The sequence below is a fragment of the Hypomesus transpacificus genome, unplaced genomic scaffold, assembly GCF_021917145.1.
Source record: "Hypomesus transpacificus isolate Combined female unplaced genomic scaffold, fHypTra1 scaffold_84, whole genome shotgun sequence".
Lineage (NCBI taxonomy): Eukaryota > Metazoa > Chordata > Actinopteri > Osmeriformes > Osmeridae > Hypomesus > Hypomesus transpacificus.
In genome coordinates, this window is record NW_025814038.1 from 943,986 (window position 1) to 971,035 (window position 27,050).

Below are 27,050 nucleotides of genomic sequence, written 5' to 3' on the forward strand. Positions count from 1 at the left end.
AGAGCCCCTGGTCTTTGTCCTCTGTCCACAGTTTAACTCAGGCTGATGACATCAATGGTCATAGAATGGAATGTATTGCACACACAATCAATTCCATCCTGTACATTGACGTATTTTAATAATGTATCTATATGTACATTATCAAACTGGGCTACTGTTTTATTAACCAGGAGAAAGGGTTTGTGTCATATGTACAATTTGGACTAACCTCCTACTCTCATTTTCCTGTGTCCCTGTTCCTCAATGCACCAGTACCTTTTCCTTCCTCTCTCTCTGTCATCAGTGCCAGTAAGGAAGGCATCCCATTTCAAGACAGCAGCCCAACTCCACACCCAAAAGGGAGACGGAGGGAGTGAGGGAGTGAAGGGGGGGAGGGCAAGGAGAGGGACGGCTATTTAAGGGCTGTAGAGAAAGGAATGGGGGTCTGACCAAAAGGCGGCTCTCGTTTTAAAAGACATACTTTCCGCTTCTCTCCTCCTTTCACGCGGTCTCTCTCTCTCTCTCCCTCCAGCTCTGGTTCCGAGACGTCCCTAGGTGAGCAGAGAGCCCAGCCCGTAGCGGCGTTCACAGCTGAGGTAACAGACGCGAGGGGCACCTCGCTGGAACACCGGCACAGACGCAGAGTTGGAGAAGAAGAACTCCTTCAGGTGGACATCGTTTCTTCATCGTTCAACCGAACGCGTTCTGAACTTCTGAAGACCCAAACTGCAACCCGTTGAGTGACAAAAGCTTTGATTTCTGATTGGCTGCAGGTGAGTTATTGTATTTTTACACAGCCCTTGAAGGTAAGAGTAACTTTTGGTAATCAGTTTGAATGGGAAGCCTTGGTTAAGATTATCTCAATTGAATGAAAATGTTGTTCCACGTAGATTTTAGAACAGTTTGCCTTGTTAATTAAAAAGCTTTATGTCCTAATGGTCTGTACATGTTGGCCATTGTCTAGCAAATTGGATGACACAGATTTGTCATAAAAAAAAACGGGAATCATTGTAATTATCAGCAGCAGTTGCTGTTCATTAACTGTGTTTTATTGAGGCTATATATTTCTACCAGTCCTGATGCTGTAGTTAAATGTTCTCTCCTCTCTGCATGTTTGGTCGCTAAAGGGCATTGGTTATGGTTTATTGGGGGATACATTAACATAGTTGGTGCATGCTGCAACTACTGGTTAGCTGTTCTTCCCATGTCTGAGAGTGAGACAAGAATGGGAACCAGAGCAGAGTGTTTGAAGACTGGGCAGTAGAACATGTGGAAGAGTTATCCCCCAGCTTTGATCACCTGGGGGAAAAGAGCTGCCAAAAAAAAAGAAAAGATTTTCCAGTTTTTCTGGACGGTAGAACGACGGCAACTTGGAGAACGAGAGAGTGATGGGATTTGGACAAGGTGTGTGAGCGAAGGGGAGTGTGAATGAGAGAAAGAGAGAGTGAGTCAGAAAGAGAGAGACGGCAAGATGAGGAGAAGTGGTGTGTGTGGGTTGTGAGGGGGGGGGGGGGGGAAGAGATGAGAAAAAGGATATTGAGTGACTAACAGAGGAAGTGTCCTCTAGGTCCATGGAGGTTTTTGTGGGTCTTGGACATAATCCTTTAACTATGGGCAATGCAATTATGCTCTAGATTTTTGGAGGTATTCCATTATGGAAATTTCACAGCAGGAGTCACACATGATGATTTTGCCATAGCCAGTGTGGCAGAGGAGATAAAAACACCCTCTTCTAGTTAATTTAATCCTGAATTCATTTGCTCTGTTAAATTGAATGCTAAATTGCTAAATCTGCTCTTGGGACACTGTGGTGGTTGATAGCATCAATTTTGCAGGTCCTTTGAGCTATGCTGTAGTTATGACTGATAAAAACCAGCCTTTGAACAGTAACAATTTCATTCCCTGAACATCTTAGTAAGCACCTTACAGTCCTACCTTCCAAATATACAAGGACAACTAAGAATAAAATCAAAGCATCTGACTATGAACCATTTAATAGCACTTAAGTCAGAGAGACAAGCGGTTAACCACCTCTCAGGCAAGTAAAGCAGTCGATTTCACAACGACTGGCGTGTTTCCTTCCCCCTGAAGGCTCTGAGATGTGGGATGGTTTTTCAGGTCCTCTGATTGGTGCAGGTCACACTGTTCTGGGACACAGCTGATTGGCAGATAGGCGTGTAGGGGAGGGGCAGGAAAGGCCTCGTCAGTGACACAGCTGGTTCACCTGACCTGACATGATGGCTGGGGCTCCTTTCACACTGAGGAGGGTCTGCCCCTGGCGCTGCTTGACCTCTGCAGACAGGAGTAGGGTTGGGGCAAGGGAACACGATGGTGGCTACATGAAGGTTTCGTCAATTTTTTTCTTTCAGAGTTTTTCTGGGAGTTTTCTCCTTGTCTTTCTTAACGGTTTGAGTTGGTTTAGTTGTAGTTTTTTCTACTGCAGTTCTTTGGGCTTTGTGTGAAGTCCTCTGAGACATTGAACCGGAATTGAACCGGCAACCTTCGGATAACTAGCCCGATTCCCTAACTGCTCAGCCATCTGATGTGACCGTAGTTTGAAACACTTTCAAAAAATGAATATAATTGAGAAAAACATGAAAGATATTGCAGAGACTTTGATATCTAAGCTGTACTATAAATTTACTGGGTTGTCTAGACTGTAGACAGTGTAAAAAGTTGGTCGTGGGACAGTTGGATTTGGAGGCAGAGTCAAATTTCCAGTTTTTTATTCTCAGCTCTTATTTCCTTGGCAGTCAGCCAGCGAGCTGCAAATCTGCTCTAATATTCTACAGACAAAAAAAAACATGTGGTACTAAAATAAAAATCCTTCTGAAAAGCCATCGACATAATTAAGCAAAAAAATCCTTAACCTTGATAATGTCAAAGGCTGCTTCTGAACTCGTTTGTCACTGGATTTTGTTATGGCATTTTATGATCTTTCCCATACAGGTACAAAAAGGTATTGAAAGGTTTCCTTACTCCAGAGCTAGAACATTTTAAGAATATTTGACCTGAACAGCCTGCCATAATTCAAACTCACCTCTGGGCAAACTGAGTGAAGTGACAAGAATTCCAATTATAGTAGAGATGTATAAAAAACGGATTTGATCAAAATAGAGAAAGAAAATGTGTGTGTGTGTGTGTATGTATATATGTTAACAAACAAATCCACCTCATCAGACACTTACTCTCACTGTCTGGAAATGTTATCCAGCTGCACCAGCTGCTTTAAGCATCAGCCCCATGACTCGGAAAATGAAAACTCCAAAAAACGAAAAATCCAAAATGAGACCCAAACTGACAGCCGTGTTTGACAGAATCCAGAGTGCCACGACACCCTGTTTACGCCTCTCTCCAAGCCATAACTGTCTTCCAGAAGAAGTTCACCCAGCTGGTCGGCGTTCCAGAAATGTCCATGGACATGGCCTTTATAAATTACAGCATGTCACGCCAAGACCCGCCGGACACCAGGCCGACTTGGTCTTTGTCTGGCTGGCTGTAGGCAGTAGGAATGACTGACTCCATTTAGTCATTTAGCAGAAACTCTTTTCCAGAGCGACTTACAGTAAATACAGGGATATTCCCCCGAGGCAAGTAGGGTGAAGTGCCTTGCCCAAGGACACAACGTCATATTGCACGGACGGAATTGAACCGGCAACCTTCTGATTGATAGCCCGATTCCCTAACCACTCAGCCATCTGACTGAGACGCGGCTTTCCCCTCACATCTTCCAATAATAGAAACACTAAAAACCAAATGAAATAAACGATGCCATACATTTTTTAATAATATCTACGTTAACATTAATTATTGTCATGTCAGGTGGAAAGCAAAACTCTAATAAAAACTTGTATAAGCTGTTAAACGTTAGCCTACTCACTTAAGTGCAGTAGGTTGCCCTTTGTCTGGAAATGCACAAGGTCTGCTTGCGTACATTAGTACCTTCGTCTTGGACTAGGCTAAACAGATGTCCCCAAATCGGGGCCAACATTCCTGGCTCCCCTTTTCCATGTGGGAAAGTTCCTCAATACTTGCCAGCATGGGGGAAGAGTAATATCACTCCAGTAATTCTGGATTATAACTTAAAGAAAAGTAAAACATACATATTTATTTCAATTTTCTCTCCCAACGGTGTATCCCTGAGTCCCAAGGTGAGGTGGGATGTCCTTGGTGAACCCCATTCAGTTCCTGAGTTATGAGTCCTCCTGGTTTATATTCTAGTAGTAGGTGTTCACAAACTAAAGGATATACATTTGAGACCGCTCAAAAGAATCACACGCTAGTTGCCAAACATAATTAGATGGGTATTATTTGTAAATCATAAGGAACAAGTTCCAGTATCATCACTGAAAACGTTGATACTATGCACATATGGATAAATCATTATCCTCTAAACTATAAATCAAGCTGCGTTATATGAAACATATCACTCCCTCTATGGAATAATCCAGTTCAGGGAGAACCAACGAGGTAATAATAGAAGTCATAGGATCACTGACATGCAGTGGCAGTGTTTTGTTTAATAGATTAATAGATCTCCAATTCACAAGCTGCTTTTGCACAGTGTACCTCAACCATCAAAAGAAAAGCCCTACATTTACATTTAGCAGACACTCTTATCCAGAGCGACTTACAGTAAGTACAGGGACATTCCCCCCGAGGCAAGTAGGGTGAAGTGCCTTGCCCAAGGACACAACGTCATTTGACACGGCCGGGAATCGATCCGGCAACCTTCTGATTACTATCCCGATTCCCTAACCGCTCAGCCACCTGACCCACCTACACTGAGCTTGAGCAGAGATAATGCAGCAACTCCCTTCATGCTGGTAGGACAACAAAAGGAAAACTGGCAAGGCTGAAAATGGAAAAAGCCTAGAAAAGCTGGAATAGCCATCACAGGTGTTTATAACAGTCGTAGTTCTGCTATAACTCTTTCCACTGCAACCTGACAATACAGAAGAGGGAAAAGATGCTCCCTTAGGAACCGAGGCAGAACGTGTCGAGTTGACATGAATTGGCTCATCTCTATTTGACCGCAGTCCCCCGCCACCACCATTAAAGTCTGTGCAAACTCAAATTCCATCCCTTCACTAAGAAAACGGGGATCAACTTCACCGACATTGCTTGATATGTGTAGATCGGTTCTAACACACACTGGAAGTTGCACTGATGGCGTCTTCCTGCACACACCCATCCCTGCTCATTCGGGCATATGTAAACCACAGAAGCACAGTAATCCCTCTATGCTTTCCCACGCTGAGGAATACAGTTTGCCAATCCATCCACCACAAATTGCAGTGCTTCAGTGTCCGGCCTATGAAGTCATTTTAGAGATGTGCAGAGGCCCGGTGGAAATCCTCACGGTTGTGCATGTGTCTCATTGACATCCATGCACTATTTACATGGAGTTACTGCAGTTTCTGGCCCTGTGCAAGTGGGCGTGAACTAAACTATTCACAAGCAGCAGTCCATTCCGTTTGAATGAAGAGGAAAAAGTACCACAGTAGGTCACGATGACAAAACGAATAGAAAAGGGGAGAAAGTATGGCCTGTTGGTGTGTGAACGACTTTTATAGTAAATGTCATCAATTTAACAATTTTAGGTCACAGACAATTTACGAACATATGTCTCTTACTCTCAAATCCAGGTCTGTTCTGTCTTGTCGGCTGTTAAAGCCACCTGGATTACCAGCGGCCGACAAAATATGGCAAAAATTGTGGATAAAGGCAATGATTCAGTATTGAGTCAGCATTAAATGCTAATTCATTTGTTCATTCCATTCTAGTGAAACATATGTATACAAAGTACTCCAGATAAGTCTATTCTGGATATTAGTGAACAATGTCAAGTCTATCTCACTCGTTTCATGTTTCACTGTGGGCAGAACTGAGAGAACCATTGATTATAGAGGTGTTGCTAATAAGGTAATGACATGCATTTTACAACCCTCCTTGTCCCGATGGAATGTGTTCGTGCCTGAACATCCATTTTATTGCCGCTGTAGTTAGCTAAACTAGGTTGTAATAGAGAGAAAGTTACAAGACTGTTCCCAGGTGTTCAAGTGTAAATGAATTCCTTGAAGCCCAATGCGTAAATTACTGTCAATCTCCCAACACCCCAAGTTTAAAAGCCATATTTACACTTGAACATATTACAATGAATTGCAACAATAACACCTGTGTTGAAAGTGTGCCTTGTCTCTTCGCCTTCCAGGACCCAAAAACGAGGACAGATCGGAATATCCAAAACCAAGCCATTGACATTACGCAACCCTTGCGACAGAAACAATCATGGGTCCAAAAAGCCTTCTAGGCTACCTCTTCCTGACTGTGCTCATCAGTATGAGCCACACGGGCCTGGTGAAGAAGATGCTTCGGCATCGACGAGCCACACTGACACAGCCCAGAGACAACATCACCCTGCCCAGCGTGGACCAACCGGTGGTGTTCAACCACGTCTACAACATCAACGTCCCTGCCGGGTCCCTGTGCTCCGCTGACCTGGAGTCCCCCGGGGGAAGCCAGCTGGAGCCCCGAGATGCACCTGCGTTCTCGGGCCTTCGCACCACCGACCACACCCTGGACGGGGAGAACCAGATTGTCTTCACCCACCGTATCAACATCCCCAAGCAGGCCTGTGGCTGCTCCGATGGGCATCAAGACCTAAAGGACCTCCTCAGCAGGCTGGAGATGCTGGAAGGGGAGGTGTCCTCGCTGAGGGACCAGTGCTCTGGAGATGCTGGGTGCTGTAGTGCTCAGGTCACAGGTAGACTCACAAATTGATTCGAAGTAAATTAATGTTTTGTTTTTTCAGTTTGAATCCTGTCTTTATGAACATCTTTGCATTTTTTAGGTGCGGTGGGGACCAAGCCGTACTGCAACGGCCGTGGCAACTTCAGTGCGGAGTCGTGCGGTTGTGTTTGTGAGGCTGGCTGGAAGGGAGCTAACTGCAGCGAGCCTGAATGCCCCAATGACTGCCAGGACCAGGGTCGGTGCGTAGACGGGAAGTGTGTTTGCTTCAAGGGCTTCGCCGGAGAGGATTGCACTCTGGAAGTTTGCCCAGTGGACTGTGGAGAGAACGGCCAGTGTCAGGGTGGAGGGTGCGTCTGTTCCGAAGGATTCAGCGGTGACGACTGCTCTCAGACCGACTGCCTGAACAACTGCCTGGGCCATGGGCGCTGCGTGGATGGAGAGTGCAGGTGCGAAGAGCCTTGGACCGGATTCGACTGCTCCGAGCTCATTTGCCCCAACGATTGTTACGACCGTGGCCGCTGCATCAACGGAACCTGCTACTGCGACGAAGGTTTCACCGGGGAAGACTGCGGAGAGCGCACCTGTCCCGACAACTGCAACGGCCGTGGGGCCTGCGTGGACGGACAGTGCGTGTGCAGCCCCGGCTACTCTGGAGAAGACTGCTCCAAGCTCACTTGCCTCAACGACTGCAACGATCGAGGCAGCTGTTTCAACGGCATGTGCATCTGCGACTCTGGCTACCAAGGGGAGGACTGCAGCCAGCTGGCATGCCCCAACAACTGCAACACCAGAGGGCAGTGCATCAACGGCCAGTGCGCCTGCGACGTAGGCTTCCAAGGGTACGACTGCTCCGAGATCTCCTGCCCTAACAACTGCCTCGACAGGGGGCGCTGCGTCAACGGCCAGTGCGTGTGCGACGAAGGCTTTACCGGCGAGGACTGCAGCGTGAAGACTTGCCCCTCAGACTGCTACGGTCGCGGTGAGTGTCAGGACGGCCGCTGCGTGTGCTACGCCGGCTTCGTCGGTGAGGACTGCAGCGAGCTAGCCTGCCCCAACAACTGCCTGAACCGCGGACGATGCATCGACGGGCAATGCGTCTGCGACGAGGGTTTCAACGGGGAGGACTGCGGCATGAAGGCGTGTCCCAATGACTGTCTGGGCCGTGGGTACTGTGCGGACGGTAACTGCGTCTGCCAGGAGGGGTACTCGGGGCTCGACTGCTCTGTTCTCACCTGTCCGGACAACTGCAACAGTAGAGGGCGCTGCGTCAACGGAAGGTGTATATGCGAGGCTGGCTACACGGGACTGAACTGTGGAGAGCTGAGCTGCCTCAACAACTGCCAGGACAGAGGGCGCTGCGTGGATGGACGGTGTGTCTGTGATGAGGGGTACATCGGTGACGATTGCTCGGAAGGTAAGAGCGCTACAGTATATGGTTTCCTTAAAAAATATAGAGAGATTTTGTGCTTGCATCTTTACACTTTAGTAAATTAATATTTTACTTGATGGGTTTTCCACCTTTTTATGTCATAAAATACCTAAATAAGAGGAAACATGTAAATTACCATAAAGGTGATAAAAAAAAAATCCTCAATTTCAAATGTCCATTCAAATGTCACAAAAATGCCAAGTCTGTATTTATGTCTCAGAAGATTGCAGGCGGTCCTTAAACCTGCTGAATGTGAGCTTGTGAAAATCATAAGTTTGTGGTGGAAACTAAAAGCATGGGAAACCTCAGACAGCAAAAATGTCAAACTAAAATGTATCTTTTCCCCCCACCTCTCTTCAGTCTCTCCTCCCAAGGACCTGACTGTAACTGAAATCACCACAGAGACAGTGGACTTGAACTGGACAAACGACATGTTGGTCACAGAGTACCTGGTGACCCACGTGCCTACTGCCCCAGGAGGACTGTACCAGGAGTTCACCGTACCAGGAGACAAGACATCTGCCACCCTCACAGAGCTGGAACCTGGCATTGAGTATCTGATCAACGTGTACGCCATCTTGAGCAACAAGAGGAGCATCCCTGTTAGTGCCAGAGTTGCCACATGTAGGTCACTATGCCATGTAGAGATAGTGTCATATACTACCATCCGCAAATGTTTTAATATGAGTACTACATTTACATTTAGTCATTTAGCAGACGCTCTTATCCAGAGCGACTTACAGTAAGTACAGGGACATTCCCCCCGAGGCAAGTAGGGTGAAGTGCCTTGCCCAAGGACACAACGTCATTTAGCACGGCCGGGAATCAAACCAACAACCTTCTGATTAATAGCCCGACTCCCTAACCGCTTAGCCATCTGACCCCCATTAGTGAGTACTAGTAGTGTTTCTACTGTGGCTTGCACTCCCCAAAAACGCCCCAACTGAGTGCATGGGTATTATGAGCATGTTTATGCTTAAAACAAAAGTACATTTGGCTGCCTTTGCAGTGAGAAAATATCCTAAAATAATGTATTTACCTACGTCACGTGATAAGGAATTTATACTAGAAACGAGTCGTACTAGATTTAAAATATAAAAACATGATTTTCACACTCAATTAGACTTAAGGTTTTTACAGTGCATCAACATTTGGTTCTGAGCTGGTATTTCTTGTTGCTGCCTCGCTGACAGATATCCCCCAGCCAGAGGGTTTGAAGTTCAAGTCGGTGAGGGAGACTTCCGTGGAGGTGCTTTGGGACCAGCTGGACATTCCCTTTGATAACTGGGAGCTCCAAATCCAAAACACGGTCAGTGTCTTCCATCTCTCCACATGACTCTCCTTCAGATTTGGAACTCAGAATATCACACACCAGCTGGGATCATTGGGAGGGGAGGAGGCCGGTTGTTATTCTGGACAAGAAAGACGTATTTGCGGCTGATACCAATCCTATTTACGACCTCTCTGGCCATGCTAGGCTGCTGCTTATTGCCTTCAGTGAAAGTGTGCTAACCAGTACAATACAGAGGAGGCTATTCACAGGGTGTAGAGGCATGCTTAAATGTCAGCCTGTCATAATGTACAAATGCCACTACAGGGAGCTCCTGCTGTACGTGGAAAACGTTTTTTTTTTTGGTGGTTGGTAAACTCCAGGGACAAAATGTAGACCCTGTTTTATTGTCGCCATGTTAGTTTAGTTTTCACAGTGATAATTGTAACTTGTTTAGCACAAAGTCAGGTGGTTTCTGCCTAACAGGTTAAGCTCAGTGTGTTTATTGGTTTGCGGTCCTTTTCCAGTCCTTCTGTGCAGTACAACATAGTCATAAAATGTTGATCATGTACCCAGACTATCTTTTTTGCTTTTCATCACGCTTTTCAGGAACGCAAGTATAACCATCTTTATTCTTTGAACTTCCAGAAAGAAGAGAATGGGAAAATCCTGAACACGCTTCCACCCGCTCAGACTACATTTGATCAAACTGGTCTTGGACCTGGTCAGGAGTATGAAGTCTCCATTGGCATCGTCAAGAACAACACCAGAGGACCCCAGTTGACAAAAAAGTTTACTACCAGTGAGTGTTTGTCCATCTCCACCCACAGTCAGACAGTGTCTTGTCATTAAGAACAGTGACCGAATTAGTTAAATTATATACACCTGATACTTTAAAAACTGAATTTAACACAATAATTTACTATCAAACTCATAACAGATGACAGGAAATAAGAGCATAATGTCCTCCTCCTACTTAGCCTGGCAACAATCTACATCCCCCTGGGTAGATCTGCCTCGCAAATCACAAGAGCAGACAGTAAACCAACCGCATGGCCCAGTTTCACAGTCAAGTCATAGCGGGCCATTTTTTGTGTTTATTTTTTGCTTGCTAATCCCTAACTGCCGTTTCACATGGTTCAATTTAACAGTCTGCTAGCAGGAAGGGAAAAACTTGAATGTCAGTCCAGCTTACATATCTTTGTTTCTCAACGAACCTTGAAATGAGCTCCTACCTCCGTTTACCTTCACTTTTATTACTTACCATTAAGCCATACATTACATGGACAAATGCCTCTCTTTGTTGACAGAGCAAGTATGTATTGCCAGACTAAACAATCTCCCTTTTCACGGAAAAGACATTTAGTTTACAATTCCTTGTTGATGGACTTCGACCAAATTTTTGGGTAATTTATTTGCACAGGCTGCAATTCACTACAGCTATCAAAAATGAAAAACGAGGTAGGTGACTTAAGTGATACATTTCCTGCCTGGTGGTCTGAGCCTGACATTTTTGCATTACCTACATCATTTAATCCTCAATCATTAAAAAACACAAAGATGAACATGGACCTCACTCGGTATCCAAATGTTTTGCATGTTCACACTCTTACATTGTCTTCTGCGCGTCTCGCCTCGCTCCCAGGGATCGACGGACCTCAGCAGGTGGAAGTGAAGGACGTTACGGACTCGTCCGCCCTGGTCGTCTGGTCACGGCCCGTGGTCCAGCCGGACAGACTGACCGTGTCCTACGGGCCCAGCTCAGACTCGTCCCAGAGAACCAGCGTGGAGCTCTCACCTGCGGATAAACAGTACAACATCGAAGCTTTAAGCCCCAACACAGAATATGAGATCTCTCTGACATCCGGGAGAGGAGATATGACTAGCGAGCCCGTCCTTGAAATCTTCACCACTGGTAGGTTTAGGTGGGATTTGCTTTACTACAAAAAAAATCCCCTGTAATCATTCAATTTAAATACCGTCCAACTTCACAGGAATAACTTTAACTGAACTCAGAGGGTGAGGTTGCTAGCGCTACTTATGCCTCCTGTCCTTTCACTTCAGATCTGGATTCCCCCAGGGAGCTAGAGCCCCTGAGCCAGACAGACGACAGCATCACCCTGGAGTGGAGAAACAGCCAGGCAGATGTGGACAGCTACAGGGTCAAGTACAGCCCCTTCTCTGGGGGTTCCCACGGCGAGGAACTCATCCCACGGAGCCCTGGAGACACCACCCTGGCCACCATCACTGGTGAGGCCTACGGACAAACACACACCTTCTGTTCGTGTGGAAACACTTACGCGCACCATATACACAGATGTGTAATGTGTGTAAGGGGAGTCAGATGGCTGAGAGGTTGGGGAATTGAAAATGAAGTTGTGTCCTTGGGCAAGGCACTTCACCCTACTTGCCTCGGGGGAATGTCCCTGTACTTACTGTAAATCTCTCTGGATAAGAGCTTTTGCTAAATGACTAAATGTAATGTCATGTAAAGATCCACAAAATGGATTACTTAAAATCCAAATGAGTTAAGTATAGATGGCATCCAAATACACATTCTACAGACTGACAAAGAAGAGTTCTGTCTGTTTCGGTGTGACTGTTCAGTTGGGGTTGGGGTTTATAAGTATTAACCAAAAAATGTACGTAAAAATACCCAAACAATGTTTCCTCAAAGATTCCTTGTCTTTGTCCGTACTGCAGGACTGAAGCCAGGCACCGAGTATGGGATAGGAGTGACCGGTGTGAAGAAGGAAAGAGAGAGCCTTCCGGCCACCACAAACGCAGCTACTGGTGAGAATCTCAGTTAAACAGCTGTCCAAATTCCCATTCTTCACATACGAACAAACACATGAACCAACAGGTGCTCCAGCTGTTCATACATTTGGCATATAACGCACACCAGAATATGACAACCGTACGAGAAGCAAACATGCATCTGTGATTTATGATTCGTCTGAAACACGCCCTAGAAATAAAGCATAACTTTAAACTTCGGATGGGACAGAAGAGGTAGAACTGACAGACATTTTTGTTTGTCTTATTTTTTATTTTTTTACTGCTGCACATTCAATAATTAAAGCTAAATAAATTTTGAATTTGAATAGATAGAAGTAATGTTTTACAATGATCACAAATTTGTTATGGATACAATGGAAATGGCTTTGTTACATATTGTACTTGTACTGCTGTCACTGTTAAAACAAGTATCAAAAACATATCTCGCTTAACTATTAATAACACCTTTACTAATTTACTATATGGACCGGTCTGGTAGCAATGTTTTATGTTTATTGTTGTTTATGGTGTTGTTTGTACATTTGTCTTAAAAAAAGAAAAATGTAATAAAAAGAGCTTTAAAAAAAAAAAAAAAAAGCTAAATAAAGTTCTGCGTACTAAAGAAAACATTTTCCAAAACAGACCTAGATGCACCCAAAGACCTGGAGATGAGTGAGTCCACAGAGACCACCATGACTCTGGTGTGGAAAAGACCCCAGGCCAAGATCAGCTGGTACAAGCTGGTGTACATCTCCAGGGCTGGGCGGAGGGAGGAGGTGCAGGTTCCTGGAACAGCTACCAGCTTTGTCCTGACCAACCTGAATCCTGGCATGATCTACACCATCAGCCTGACTGCTGAGAGAGGACCCAGGAAGAGTGCACCTGCCACTTTATCTGCCTCCACAGGTGAGTGTGACACAGCAGAATGTTTTCACAGCCGACCCAAACCTTCTTTCCAGTTGGTTCTCAAAAGCATTCTTTTTGGTCTTGAAGGAAATTGTATTATGGGTCATGCTTGTGGATCGTGTCAATTGTTAAAGTGTTTTCTTGTAGAAATACATGTAAAAAACACATGTTCCATTTCTTCTGATGCAACTTTTTTCCAAAGTATATACACATTTCACAACAACTGCTCTTGGGAGTGAAGTTCACGCATTCCGATATTTGACAGCGGAATCTGGAATTAGCCATGGCTGGGATCCAGTGCAGTGGGGTGATTTACACCTGAGGGAGATCTGAAAAGCACTGGTCAGCAATAAGAGTACGGAAAGCTGCACAGAATGTTCCAACGTCTGCTTCCCCTTACACGTGTGTCTCTGTGTTTTTCTTGTAGCCTCATTTACATTTTATTTAGCCGACCCAGTCCCTGAGCTTACAACTTCAGCTGGCTCGGAGGACAATATCATTAACTTTGTGTCTTTAGACGCCTCAGATCCCCAGTCCTCTGAGATGGGGTCTGCGGATGAGTTTGGACCGCTGACTGTCTCAGGTGTAACATCCACTGGATTTGACCTCTCATGGGAACCAAAGGCACACTTTGTGTTTGATAGCTATGCCGTAGAATGTAGAGACGCTCTGGGATTATATGATATGAAAGAGGTTCGTCTCCGTGGTGATGCCACTGCTGCTGTAATCAAAGGCATGAAGGCATCCACAGAATATCGAATAAAGCTTTACGGAGTAACCAATAACCAAAGGTCCTCACCGCTTGAAGCAGTTGCAGTTACAGGTATCTGCTTTGATTTGGATTGCATGTTTTAGACATCTTGCTCTGTTGATTTTTGACGTTTTCAACATGCGACCGGGATGAGCGTTTTGTTGGGTCAGAATCCAAGAGAAATTTGACTTGTTCAAAGCAAAGCCATAAAGAAGTCTGCATGAGGACGATTGAACATCTACAGAAAAGCTCTGAGCATGGCATGAAGATTTTTTTTTAAGATATCATTTCATTATAATTTGCATGATGCATATACAGGATCATGGCATAGACAGTGTTATTTTTCAAATACAAGGAGGAAATACAGGATTACAGCCACAGAAAACACACTATGGCATGCAGTCATTCGCCCTGCATACTGTAGTCTATGAGTCGGTGGCAAAGTACTTTTCACCTTTGTGTATCGAAGGGATTTGAGTTTAATTGGATTTGTAATTCAATCTAAATCGCATGTCAATCCAGACGTCCTCCTTCATTTGAGCTTTTAAAAGCAACCAATGCTATCTAAAAGGTCTGCGCCAACAACTAAGAAAACCATCAAACTCCACTCATTGCCTGCTATTCCGTTGATATGTTTTTCCACAGATGTTCCTCGACAACGACATCTCAGTCCCCGGTAGTTCCAGTATAGATTTTGAGGATACCTTTGGCAATGCACGGCTTATTCATCCATTTGAAGTGTACCGGGTACTTCTACCACGGTGGACTACTCGGAACCTTCAAAATTAATGGTGCTGATTCAGGTGCCATTAATGCATGACCTGCTCAGTTTAAGCATAGAATGCATGTGGATGTCCATGACCTTAGACGTCCAGGAACAGTGAAAAGTATCACTGTAGATGGGTGACAAAAAGATAAAAGCCATAAATATACAGAAGAAACTCAAGAAGCTTTAGGGAAAGTCGATTATTTTGGTGATTTAATACTTTGTGGTTTAATGTCTACTTAATGTTTCATATTTTGCGTCACCTGGTGTTTTTAACCAGATCTCTCCACAGGTTCAACCACTCATGTTTTGCCTTTTGATCCTCAGAGATAACAATGAGATAACATTTAACTCTTGTTTTTTTTAAATGTACTTTCATTTAGCACCCAAGTCTACCTCACCTGACGTAATTGCTCTAAGTGTCAAAGACGTTTCCACTCTCCAGCCCGCTCCAGATATAGGAGCTGGAGCTGTTAGTCCCAGACTCATAGCCCTGACTACTCCATCCCACATACCTCCTTCTGGGAGCTTTACCTCCGAACCGAAGGGCTCAAGCATGGAGACCCATGGGCTGGGAGAACTTCAGGTCACTGGCGTGACCCCCAATGGCCTGAGCCTAGACTGGGCTGCACCCGAGCGGACATTTGATCGCTTCGTGGTGGAGCTGAACGCTCTGTCAGGAGAGGCGCAAGCTCACGGGGTAACTGTGCCAGGAGGTATGAGGAAAGTCCACGTTCCAGGCTTGTCCCCTAAGACGCACTATGAGGTTACTTTGTATGGGATGGTGGAGGGGCAGCGGTCTCTGCCTCTCACAGCTTTTGCCAACACAGGTATATGGAGCAGATAACCCCTGTAACCAGACTTCCATCATCATCCCCATCTCTTTTCATCCTTCGTCTAAGTTAATTCCTGTGTATTTATTGTTTTCTGTCTACAGTATGGGTACAATATTCATCATCACCAAGAGCTCTGCCTCTATAAAAAATCCTAGCTACAAACGAAAGCAGTCACAATTACCCAAATATTATTTGTAATACATGAATGCATTGCTAAGTCTTCAGAGACTAATCCAGACATCACTTCTAAGGGATTGCTGTAGCGTTAATCACCAATACTTGACAACTTTTCCATCCTCAATCATTTCATCCATCTGTGTGTTTCTGTTCTGTGGCATGATTCTGATCTCTGACTAAGAATGTTCCTCCAACAACATGCGACCTCGAAACAATTAAGCAAAAAATGTCATTACTCCTGTCATTGACTCCCCTCTAATCTGTTTGTCTACCAGAGGAACTGAAGCCCCAGGTGGTGAACCTCACCATCTCTGACATCACCTGGGACAGCTTCACTGTGTCCTGGAGTCCCCAGGACGGGGACTTTGAGAGCTTTGTCCTAGAGCTGACAAACCTAGACGGGGGTTCGGAAAGCCAAAACCTCACTTTGTCCGGGGACGCCTTCAGCCTGGGTATCCCCGGGCTCAGTCCCAACACCGCCTACATGGTGGGTCTGTACGGCCTCCACCAGGGCTCCTTCCTAGAGCCTGTGTATGCCGAGGCCACCACAGGTACCTGCCGCCAATGGAGCCGTTCCAGGGTTTTCCGTCCTCACTTCCTGCCGTTTCGAACTCCTCCTTTACTCCTTTCCCCTGTGTGACATTTGACCGTATTTCTTTCCCTTCCAGTCGGGGTCTTTGGTGGTGAACCACACGCATTCAAAGAAACACACCAAGCACTCCATCCAGTTCCTTCACACACAGACAAACCCCACCTCACAGGTCCACACTGACCCAACTGCATCACCGACACCCGGGCAACAAGTGTTCTTGGTCTTAACCGACCATCTCGTGTCATTCTCACCCTCCAGCCACTGTGTCAGTCTTGCTGAGAAAAGCTAGGGTGATGGGTTCTCAACCCACAAGTGACCCCCTACTGCTGCTCCCTCCTCCAACCTCATCCCATTACCCAAGTGCATGAAGCCCCTCCCTACTATCCCCTGCATCGTGGTGAGTTTTGATGTGATGTGCTGCAATGATTGCAAAATGAAAAAAAAAAAAAAAAAACGACAACCGACATTCACCAACCCAAACCCACTAGAGAGTGCGTGTCCATTCATCTCATTTCATCTCCACCTTCTTCCTCTGAGGAATCATTAACTCTGACGGCTCATTTGCTTGTTGAGAACGTGCCTGAACTAAGTGTCCAGTAACCCACTTGATGAGTTGACACTTCCTGTCGTGTATTTGTTGTAGTGTGACAGTGACTGGGATTGCATTGCAAAGAAACAGGAAGGCTATTGCTGATTTTTTTATAATGTCTGACATATTCTGAGGTAATGTTAGTAATAAACAAAATCCATGTTGGAATTACCAGGTGGTAGAAAATTTGATTAAACTATGTTATTTATGATTTTCAACATGAAATCATTAGTAATTTAACACCTGGTATTCCAGCAGAATGTTGTTATTACCCATTACCTATTATGCGGCCACAGATTAAGATGAGCATGTTTTTAACACGATAGTGAATGTTTTTTTACAGCATGTTGTTTTCTTTGTGTCTCATTTTCAATTCCATTGCTTGCATATTTGCTGTTCCAATACTCTTATCATCATTACCCCTACATGTTGCTAACATACCTCTTGGAAGTTTCTGGAAATGTGCTACCTTGCGATCGCTTTTCTTTTAGACAGAATTTTTACATTAACGCGTACATGAGTTGTCCAGCATAGGGGGTCCACTTTCTATCACCATGTCAAACCTGTTGCCTTCGTCACTCTGGCATTACTGTCTTTCACTTTCACTTTCATTGTCAGTGTTTTTCTTGTTTGTCTTTCTGTCTAGTTACAAAAAAGATCTGTTGGCAAGGTACTCTAGATCAGTGGTTCTCACAGTGGGGTCCGAGAACCATAGCCAGGGGGGCCGCAAAATAATTTGCCATAAATTATAACATTTGAAAATGGTGCTGTATCATTAAAAAGGGTAGCCTGACGTTGTCATACTCATAATTCTAGTCAGAATATGAGTCTGATAACTCTCCGTTGGGCTGTGAGTATGGGGCGCGTTTCAAACGAACTCGTAAAACTAAATGCCTCTTTGCTCAATTGGATAGGCCTACAGCCAATCAGAGCAATGCAATTTGTTGAAAACGAATTAAACCCAAGCGCTCTTTTGTGACGTGGTTGATTACGTTACTGTTGATCATCTGTCCATCATAGTATAAAGCACGCCCTGACAATTTCATTGGTCCGAACAGCTCCTGTTCGGACATAGTTTTCCCCCAACCGAGCTTCCCCAGACCCAACTTCCCGACCAAATTATTTTGTGGGCGGGGGCTTTTGTGGCAGCCAGGCTATAAAAAGTGACAAATTATAATCTAGATGGGGACCATTTGCACCAATAAAACAAACATATTGTGTCCAGTTAAGAGCACAAAGGGTGAAAGCTGAATGGTTGTTACGATTATGGGGGAGTCCTTGAAAAATGTTCACCTTGTAAGGGGTCCCTGGCCACACAAGTTTGAGAACCCCTGCTCTAGATGTGTTGAAGACAATTGTGCCGTTTATGAATTGAACTATGTGCATGTTTTTATTCTTTTACTTAAATTATTTTCAATCAGGGATTGCAAGAGGGAGGTGAGTCGACTGACACTGCACATGTACCCGAGTCACACACTAGCCAACGAATTACGAGTTAGCGTTTTAGTAACTTTTCGGCTATGATGCACCCCTTGGCTCGTATAACAATCCAATAACTGTTTCTCTCTTTAGTGAGCGAGCCAGTGGTTGGCAATCTTTATGTGTCTAACTTAACATCTGAGAGCTTCTCCATCTCCTGGAATGGCACTGATGGACAGTTGGATGGTTACATCCTAGAAGTTATTGACTCAAGCTGGCTGAGCGAACCAGAGGAACATAACATATCCCACAATGCAATGTCCCATGACCTCACAGGGCTAAGGCCCAGCACTGACTATATAGCCTACCTCTATGGAATTGTCAAAGGATCGCGAACAAAAGCTGTCAGTACTGTTGCGTCAACAGGTATTTTGTCTTTAGTGTTCAATTTGTTTACATCTGGGTCGGGATGTGTGATTCTCCCCCATCAGATTATACTGTTAATAGCTTTTTTTGCGACTGAAAGAGAAAGGCATGACCCTTTAGTAAGTTAAATCCACTAGACGAATCTGACTCGAGCAATAACGCTTAAAATATATAAATATAAACAAACAAACAAACACTCACGCTGTTCTCTCTTCCTGTAGCTGCAGAGCCTGACTTGTCCAGACTGGTTGTATCTAACGTTACCTCAGACCGACTATCCCTGTATTGGAGAACGGGGGAGCAGACATTTGATAACTTTGTAGTAGAGCTCAGAGAGTCTGCTGTGCCCTCTACGGCCATGGGGCGGGTTCTCCCCGGGGATGCCCGATCCACAGTCATGACAGGGCTTAAAGGGAGCACAGGCTACAACATTAAACTGTACGCCAGTTCTGGCGGCCGTAACACAAAGTCCCTGTTCGCTGTAGCTACTACAGGTACTGGAGAGCATGTTTTCTGTTCAAGACTGTTCGAATTTTCTACCCCCGAATTTGCATACTGCACGCCGAGTACAACCGTAATTCTAAAATAGTATTACTACCCAAGACAAGGGTTCAAACCACGTAGAAAGTTGTCTCTTACCCGATCTCTCGTCTCAGATTAAATTGTACATATTCTCTTTTGTCCAGAACCTGTCCCACAGTTGAGCGCCATAGCTGTGTCCGATGTAAACCCAGATAACCTCACCCTTTCCTGGAGCAAAGTGGCAGGCCACTTTGATGGCTTTGTCATCCGGGTCAGTGACAAGGAGCAGCTGCTTGACACACTAGAGTTGCGGCCCCAGGGCCAGGTCCAGAACGTGACCGTCACTGGTCTACAGGATGACACTGCCTATGACATTGAGCTGTATGGTATCTCTCATGGCCACCGTACCCCTTCACTCGTAACCAATGCGGTCACAGGTACTACGTAATTTACTCACATCTACAACTCTAATAACATGCAGTAGCACGGTTCAAGTAATTCTGTAACATCACAGTTTGAGGCTTTAAAATATTGCCGATTTCCATTCAACGTGTTAAAATTAAGTGTTTTAATGAATTGTCTACTTAAGCATGAGATCTTGGTCCAAACATGCAAACAAAGACACATAGTTTGTGAAAGTAATTTCATTATTTGGATTCATTATTTGAGATCTACGTTAGCTATACTTAATACACCAGAAAAGTGTTGGGTTAACTGCCAAAAAAAAAGGTTTTTCTTTTGCAATCATCGCACACATCAAGTATCATCAAGTATTCTCACCATGCCTAATTCCTCCCATCCTTCACCCACATCCCTCTCCTCCTCCAAAACAACCCCCCCCCCTCCACCCCTCCAGCTCCGCTACCCACGGTGAAAAACCTGACCGTTTCGGACGTAACCCCATTTGGCTTCCGTGTCTCCTGGGAGGCCAGCGAGCAGCAGGAGGGGACTCCTGGTGGCGGCTTCAGCCACTTTCAGATAGTGATATCGGACTCGGGCTGGCTTCTGGAGCCCCAGGAGATCACAGTCCCGGGCAACCAGAGCCAACTGGATATCTGGGGTCTGATCACTGGCATAGGCTATGAGGTCAAGCTGACCGGGGTGTCTAAGTCTGGACTTCTTTCTCGGCCTCTGACCACAGTGGCTGTGACAGGTACCGAACATACTGCACTGTGAGGGGGCTGAATCCTTGCCTGCAAGCCTACTGTAAGTCTAGATAGGCCCGGGAAACGCTTCACGAATCGCGCTTGGATGTTCCAAGATTCAACCCTCTGCAACGAGGTCTCTCCATCGCACGCGTCACCTCCCCCCCCCCCCCCCCCCCCCCCCCCCATTGTAAACGAGCAATCTGAATTTGAATTTGTACTGATTTCTCTATCCACCCTTTGGAAAAATGCATAGCAGTTGAAAGCCGTGTTGCCTAAAATATATCCATGCCCCTTGGTGGGGAGACCTCAACACAGCACAACTCACCTCCTCTAACATGTGTCTTTCTTCCAGAACAACTTCTTTACTTTTTCAACTGATCATCTTCCCTGGATACACATTCTCATCTTGCCTGTACTTTCTGATTGCAGCTTTTGTTTCAGCAGACATGCCTGGTGCTCACCTGTTTCCTTCTCCAAAATATGAGCAAGCACATACCTGTTTGTTTTCATATTTTAAAACTGTGTTTTCCCTCAGATGTAGAAACGGTGTAAAGGACGCGCCTTTCAAAAGGACACATCACTGCATGGTGTGACCTTGGATTGCGTTTCCAGACCATATTGCCTCATGTAGCTCCCTAAACTATCGGACTACATATTGACCAGTCTGTGTCCGCTATAAAACGTAAGACATGCAGTAGAACAGATTAGAATCAAGGTTGGGAAAAGCTGGAAAACACAGGGAATCAACATGACATCTTTAGCATGGGATGTCAGTCGATTCAACCTTTCATTGTTTCTTGGTCTTTGAATGCACTGATTGCACCAGGGCTGGTCTTGAAGAGCATGTGGAATATGGGTTAACCTTGTTTGCAGAATCCTTTTGCAACAAAACTAGCTAGTGCACATAAATGGATGAGCACTTCTTGACTGATTTCAATAAAGATACGTACACACAACAATTTTGTCTATTTAATACACTCATAAACGTGTTTTTGCGATGCCGCGCGCTGTCTAAAACTAATGCCGTCTTGGAAGCATGTTTGGTGGTGGCGGCTTTTGAGGCCTACGCGTTGTGTTTTGGGTATTGGTGAACTACATGAACTGTTTCCAAAGGTTTCACTCACCGTTCTCCGTCTGCCTGCCTTCGCCTTGAACGACCGTCCAATTCTCCTGATGGTGCCGGAAAATATCAGCGTTATTTTCCCTTTTCAACTAGAGGCAGAGCCAGAAGTGGAGCACATGTTCGTCTCGGACATCACAGATGAGAGTTTCCAACTTGCGTGGACAGCTGGTGAAGACTTGTTTGACAGATTTGTCATCAAAATCAGAGACATCAGAAAGACAACGCATCCGCAGGAATTCAACGCCTTCGGTGACGAGAGAACCAAGGTTTTAACGGGCCTTACCGGTGGCACCGAGTATGAAATCGAACTCTTTGGCGTCACTCTGGAACGGCGCTCCCAATCAATGTTTGGTGTTGCCCGAACAGGTATCCAAGAGAGAGCACGTGTGCTTTGCATCGTGACGTTGTTTCACTTTTCTCTGACAGAAACTGTTTCGTTTGTGTTATTCCATCCAAGCGGTGTCCCTCAGAAATTAATTTCCAGGGTCACCCAGGTTAAAACGTTTTGAGTGACTACTTGCCTTGTCACTGAAAATTAAGTGAATATACATTTGAATTTGTTTAGGGGGAAACTTACGAGCGCTGATTTGTGAATTATTGGCCTACAAAAATACCCAACGCAAATCAGGGGAGCCAATTGCTGGACTTCCAACCATCCATAGGCCTAGTTTCACTCTTTCTTTGTTTGTGTCTCTGCCCTCACTTCACCCAATCACTGTCAGGCATGGCTTCTCCAAGGGGAATACACTTCTCAGAGGTGACCGACACGTCAGCCGTGGTTCACTGGACCACGCCACGCACCCAAGTTGACAGCTATCGCATCATCTACCTACCACTCATGGGAGGTGGGTTTGCTACATCACAGCCAGAGACCAAACCAGACTACAACACATTTTTGCACCAAGTCTGCCCCCTAGTGAAAACACTCAAATTACACGTTTCCCTGTGTAAATTGTGGTTGTAATGGTGTGCAGACAAACACTGATGATTTCTCCCATTCCCAGGTGGTCCATTGACAGTGACTGCTGATGGGACAGAGTCCAAGGCCCTGCTTCCTAGCATGACTCCAGGTGCGACTTACCAGGTGACGGTGATAGCTGTGAAGGGCCTGGAAGAGAGTGACCCAGGGACAGACACAGTGACCACAGGTAAGCAGGACGGCCTGCATTCCTATCACTTGGAGATGCATGTGAACAATGCAAACAGGACCACAAAGAGAGACCACTTATGTGAGATTCCAGGTTGAATACACGACACGTTTGAACATACCTGTTATCATGCACAAAGGTTTTAAATGTTGTACTAAGTCTATAAAGGTTATTCATAACTGTCAGCACCAACATGTCGGTTAGGCTTTGTGCTTAGCAGGAGGTTTGGCTATCCTTAGCATCCCATGATATTGTTTCTGTGATTGATGTCTTCAAGGCCTTGCCTTTAAAATTTACGCTGTATGTGTTCAGCTTGATAGTGGTTTCCAATGAGTTTGTTTGTGTGTGCTTGTGTGTGTGTGTGTGCATGCTTGTGTGCTTGTGTGTGTGTGTGTACATGCTTGTGTGTGTGTGTGTATGTGTGTGTGCATGCTTGTGTGTGTGTGTGTGCGTGCTTGTGTGTCTTCAGCTCTGGACAGACCCCAGGGTCTGGCTGCTGTCAACGTCACAGCCACGTCAGCTCTGCTGCTATGGCAACCGGCTGTAGCCACAGTGGATGGCTATGTCATTACCTACAGTGCAGAATCAGGTGACAGTGCCCAGTTCAAAACAAACGCACCTAATGTCCTGCCACAGCCCATGGTACACAGCCACACAATACAAATACGTGACATACGGTTGTAGGTCAGCAGGTGGTGTAACCTTGCTGTGTGGTGCCTGTTCTTTGCAGTGTCCCCCGTGATCGAACATGTCTCTGGGAACACGGTGGAGTTTGAGATGGGCTCCCTGGTTCCTGCCACCCACTACACCATAGGGGTCTACGCCATGAGGGACGCCCAGAAGAGCGTTTCGGCCACCACAGAGTTCACCACAGGTGAGCCTCACAGGAAGAGTCAGGTGGCTGAGCGGTTACGGAATCGGACTAGTAATCTGAAGGTTGCCAGTTCGATTCCCCGGCCGTGCCAAATGACGTGTCCTTGGGCAAGGCACCTGACTCCCCTGTTCTTACGCATGTTGAACATATAGATGATGCAGTACTGTTCCCTGGACACCTTGAGGCGGTGGCCTACATCTTAGCCTTTTTGAGGGGTTTAGGTTGGTTGAGGGGCAGATCTATGGGCGTATGTGAAGCCCTCTGTGACATTGCTTGTAAAAAATAAAAAAAAAAGGCTATACAAATATATTTCAATGTGGTTTTTGATTTGATGTGATTTAAGACGTGGACGCTCCCACGGACCTGGTAGCCAGTAACATCCTGACAGACAGTGCCACGCTGACCTGGAAGCCCCCTCGCGCCACCATCACAGGCTACGTCCTGACCTTCTCGTCAGCCGACGGCATCGTCAGGGTCTGTGTCTAGCCGTAGCCCACTTAAAAGCACACGTGTCGTGAATACATGAATTTCCTGTTACTCTTGTTGCGTTTGGTTAGTTTGGTCATCATTTGTGCGCTTGTTTGGGTTCGGTGTACGTGTGTGTGTATGTTCTACATATTCTGTGTGTGTGTGTGTGTGTACAGGAGGTCGTGTTAAGCCCTACAGCCACATCGTACAGTATGAACCAGCTAACAGGATCCACAGAATACAGCGTCAGACTGCAGGCCATCGCTGGTGCCCAGAGGAGTCATCGAGTCAACACTGTCTTCACCACCAGTAAACACACATACACACACACACACAATACTGCGCAACAGTCTTAGGCACCCGATTTTACATGAATATCATGTTCAATATTGATTTTTTTTTTGTCTTCTGTATTTCAGTCTGAAAGTGCAATGTTGAGGCAATGTTTTCAACTATTTAGTAAATAATTTTAGATTTCGTTTTTTTTTTTTGTGCCTAAGACCTTTGCACAAAAATTTATAAATAAATATATGTGTAAATATATACATACTGTATATTCTGTACCTTAATCTGTGTGTTTGTGTGCTTAGTTGGAGTGCTGTACAGACTACCCAAAGACTGCGCACAGGCCTTCTTAAATGGAGAGACCAGCTCAGGTCTGTACACCATCTACCTTGGAGGAGAAGAAAGCCAGCCCATACAGGTGTACTGTGACATGACCACGGATGGAGGAGGATGGATGGTGAGCAACACCATCTTACATGAGCCTGTGACATTTTTAGATTGGTATAGGAACAACTTCAGGGCTGTATTCCACCATATAAAATGTTAGTGTAGGTTTTATTAGAGTGAGTTACTCACTGGGACATGTACGTGGTTGTTGATGGAATCCTCTCTCTCTAGGTGTTTGTGAGGCGGCAGAATGGAAAGATGGAGTTCTTTAGGAACTGGAAAAACTACACCACTGGCTTCGGTGACATGAACGATGAGTTCTGGCTTGGTGAGAACCCACAAGAACCCCCATCCCCTCCTTCGCAATCTCATCCTGGTTCCATCCGTTCCTCACCCCCCCCCCCCCCTCTACCCCCTTTCTTCTCCGTTTGTGCCTCAGGTCTTGCCAACCTCCACAAGATCACGTCTGCTGGCCAGTACGAGCTGCGTGTCGACTTGAGGGATGGAGGGGAGGAGGTATACGCCAAATATGACAAGTTCACCATTTCAGAGCCTCGCTCCAGATACAAGGTCCACATAGGAACCTACAGTGGAACTGCAGGTAGGCCCGACTCACACTGCAACCAGACCTGAAAAAGCCTGACCTGTAATCGGACTGTAGTTATACGGTCGATCACCGTTTATTTTTCGTTATATATTTTTTTGCTCCACTTTTGTTGGGTAGTTCACAGGACAGTATTTTCACCCTTCACTGTGATGCCTCTTGCGAATCTCTTAGGTGACTCCATGACCTACCACCAGGGCCGCCCCTTCTCCACTTTCGACAACGACAATGACATTGCCGTCACCAACTGCGCCCTGTCCTACAAGGGTGCATTCTGGTACAAAAACTGTCATCGCGTCAACCTCATGGGAAAATACGGCGACAGCAGTCACAGCAAGGTACGGATTGGTCTGCCTATAATTCAGGCTCCTATTTCTCGACTAGATCAACTACACTACACTACAGGCTGATATTCCTATGACTGTACTTGCTATTTGATTTAATAAGCAATTGGATAAATGACCAACACTGTGTGTCGTGTTGTCTTCCTCTCATAGGGTATCAACTGGTTCCATTGGAAGGGACACGAGCATTCGGTTCCGTTTGCAGAGATGAAGATCAGACCGGTGAACTTCGGAAACTTTGAAAGCAGGCGGAAACGATCATAGACTTCAGACCCCCCCCCCCCCCCCCCCCCCAACGTCCACCCCTTAAACTTCTGTTGACAACATGAACATTAACAAACATCGTTGTGTTTGCCACGTACCCCTGCACTGACTTCATCCCCAATTCTCAATCATAAACAAAGAGTCAGAACAATCACACACTGGCTCTGAATAATGTGATGGAAGTATCACACCCGAGACGGCACGATTTGATTGATGGAAAATGTCACGGAGCTCTTGTATGTATAGTATAGTTTTGTTTTTACAAGTAGATGTTTGGTGGAGGGTTTAACATCCATCTTGAATTCCATTTAAAAGTTGAAATTAGGTCACTACTATTATTTCTACCAAAGATATTTTACAGCTGAGTGTCAGACTTTACTGTAGATGACACCAGTGAACCAGGAGTTTGTCAAAGGCACATGGCATCGTGGCATGATGCCACCTGCAACCCAATGTACAGACAAGAAAGAAGATCTCTCTCCGAAAACAATGACAAAAAGGCAAGACTTATTATGTATAATTTGAATTTACCATAGAGTACAGAGAGGGTGTCTTTAAACTGACTGCTGTGAGGATGAACTATCACCAGTTAGGATTATACTAGCTATCTCAAACCACTGATGCCGATCAACTCAAATTTATGTTTATATTTTTGCTCGTTGTCAACTAAATGAAGAACAGATATTTGTCTGTAACTCTCTTGACAATAAAAGATACTTTGGTAAAAAAAAAACTAACTTCTTTGACTTACCCACATCAATGGTTGGAGTTCCACTGTATCAACAGCAGGTGGCAGTATTGCGCACAAATTATGACTTCCATGTCTAAATGCTTTCCCTCGTCTGAAAAGGATGTTCACATTTGAAGATGGTGCAAGTATTCACGAATGCACAGTTCTAAACATTTTATATAACAGATACAGAATGATGGTGATAGTGAGTCATTTCAAAGCATTGTTAAAGTGTTAAAGTTTCATTCAAATAACAAGGTCCAGATACAAGAGTTCAAGATCCAAATAGTAGCACAATCAAAACTGAAAAAGACAGAAAGAAGTGACCTTATACTAAGGACTATTAAGTCAACCCAAAGCTTCTCTGAACAGACAAGTTCAATCTCTCACAGCTTGTGTGTCTCACCTGCTCTGATTATTGTCAAGCCTTTAGCCTTTTTGTCAAGCATGTCTTTGTCCAGATACATTACCTTTTAGTTCTG

At 45.3% G+C, this 27,050-nt stretch overlaps 1 protein-coding gene across 1 annotated transcript; it reads left to right on the forward strand.

Moving 5' to 3' along the window:
* The first annotated feature begins 417 nt into the window (after positions 1-417).
* Positions 418-26,555, forward strand: LOC124466206 (tenascin-like). Its single transcript, XM_047017952.1, has 28 exons — positions 418-752; positions 6,194-6,745; positions 6,833-8,146; positions 8,522-8,785; positions 9,355-9,470; positions 10,080-10,233; positions 11,077-11,346; positions 11,496-11,681; positions 12,135-12,224; positions 12,852-13,115; positions 15,016-15,462; positions 15,921-16,196; positions 18,399-18,671; positions 18,893-19,165; positions 19,358-19,630; positions 20,050-20,346; positions 21,558-21,830; positions 22,187-22,309; positions 22,469-22,612; positions 23,082-23,201; positions 23,343-23,486; positions 23,830-23,960; positions 24,131-24,263; positions 24,545-24,696; positions 24,858-24,954; positions 25,066-25,227; positions 25,405-25,568; positions 25,728-26,555. Exons 2-28 carry the CDS (start codon positions 6,271-6,273, stop codon positions 25,836-25,838), a joined length of 6,726 nt encoding a protein of 2,241 aa, XP_046873908.1. The 5' UTR covers positions 418-752; positions 6,194-6,270; the 3' UTR covers positions 25,839-26,555.
* The last annotated feature ends 495 nt before the right edge of the window (positions 26,556-27,050 follow it).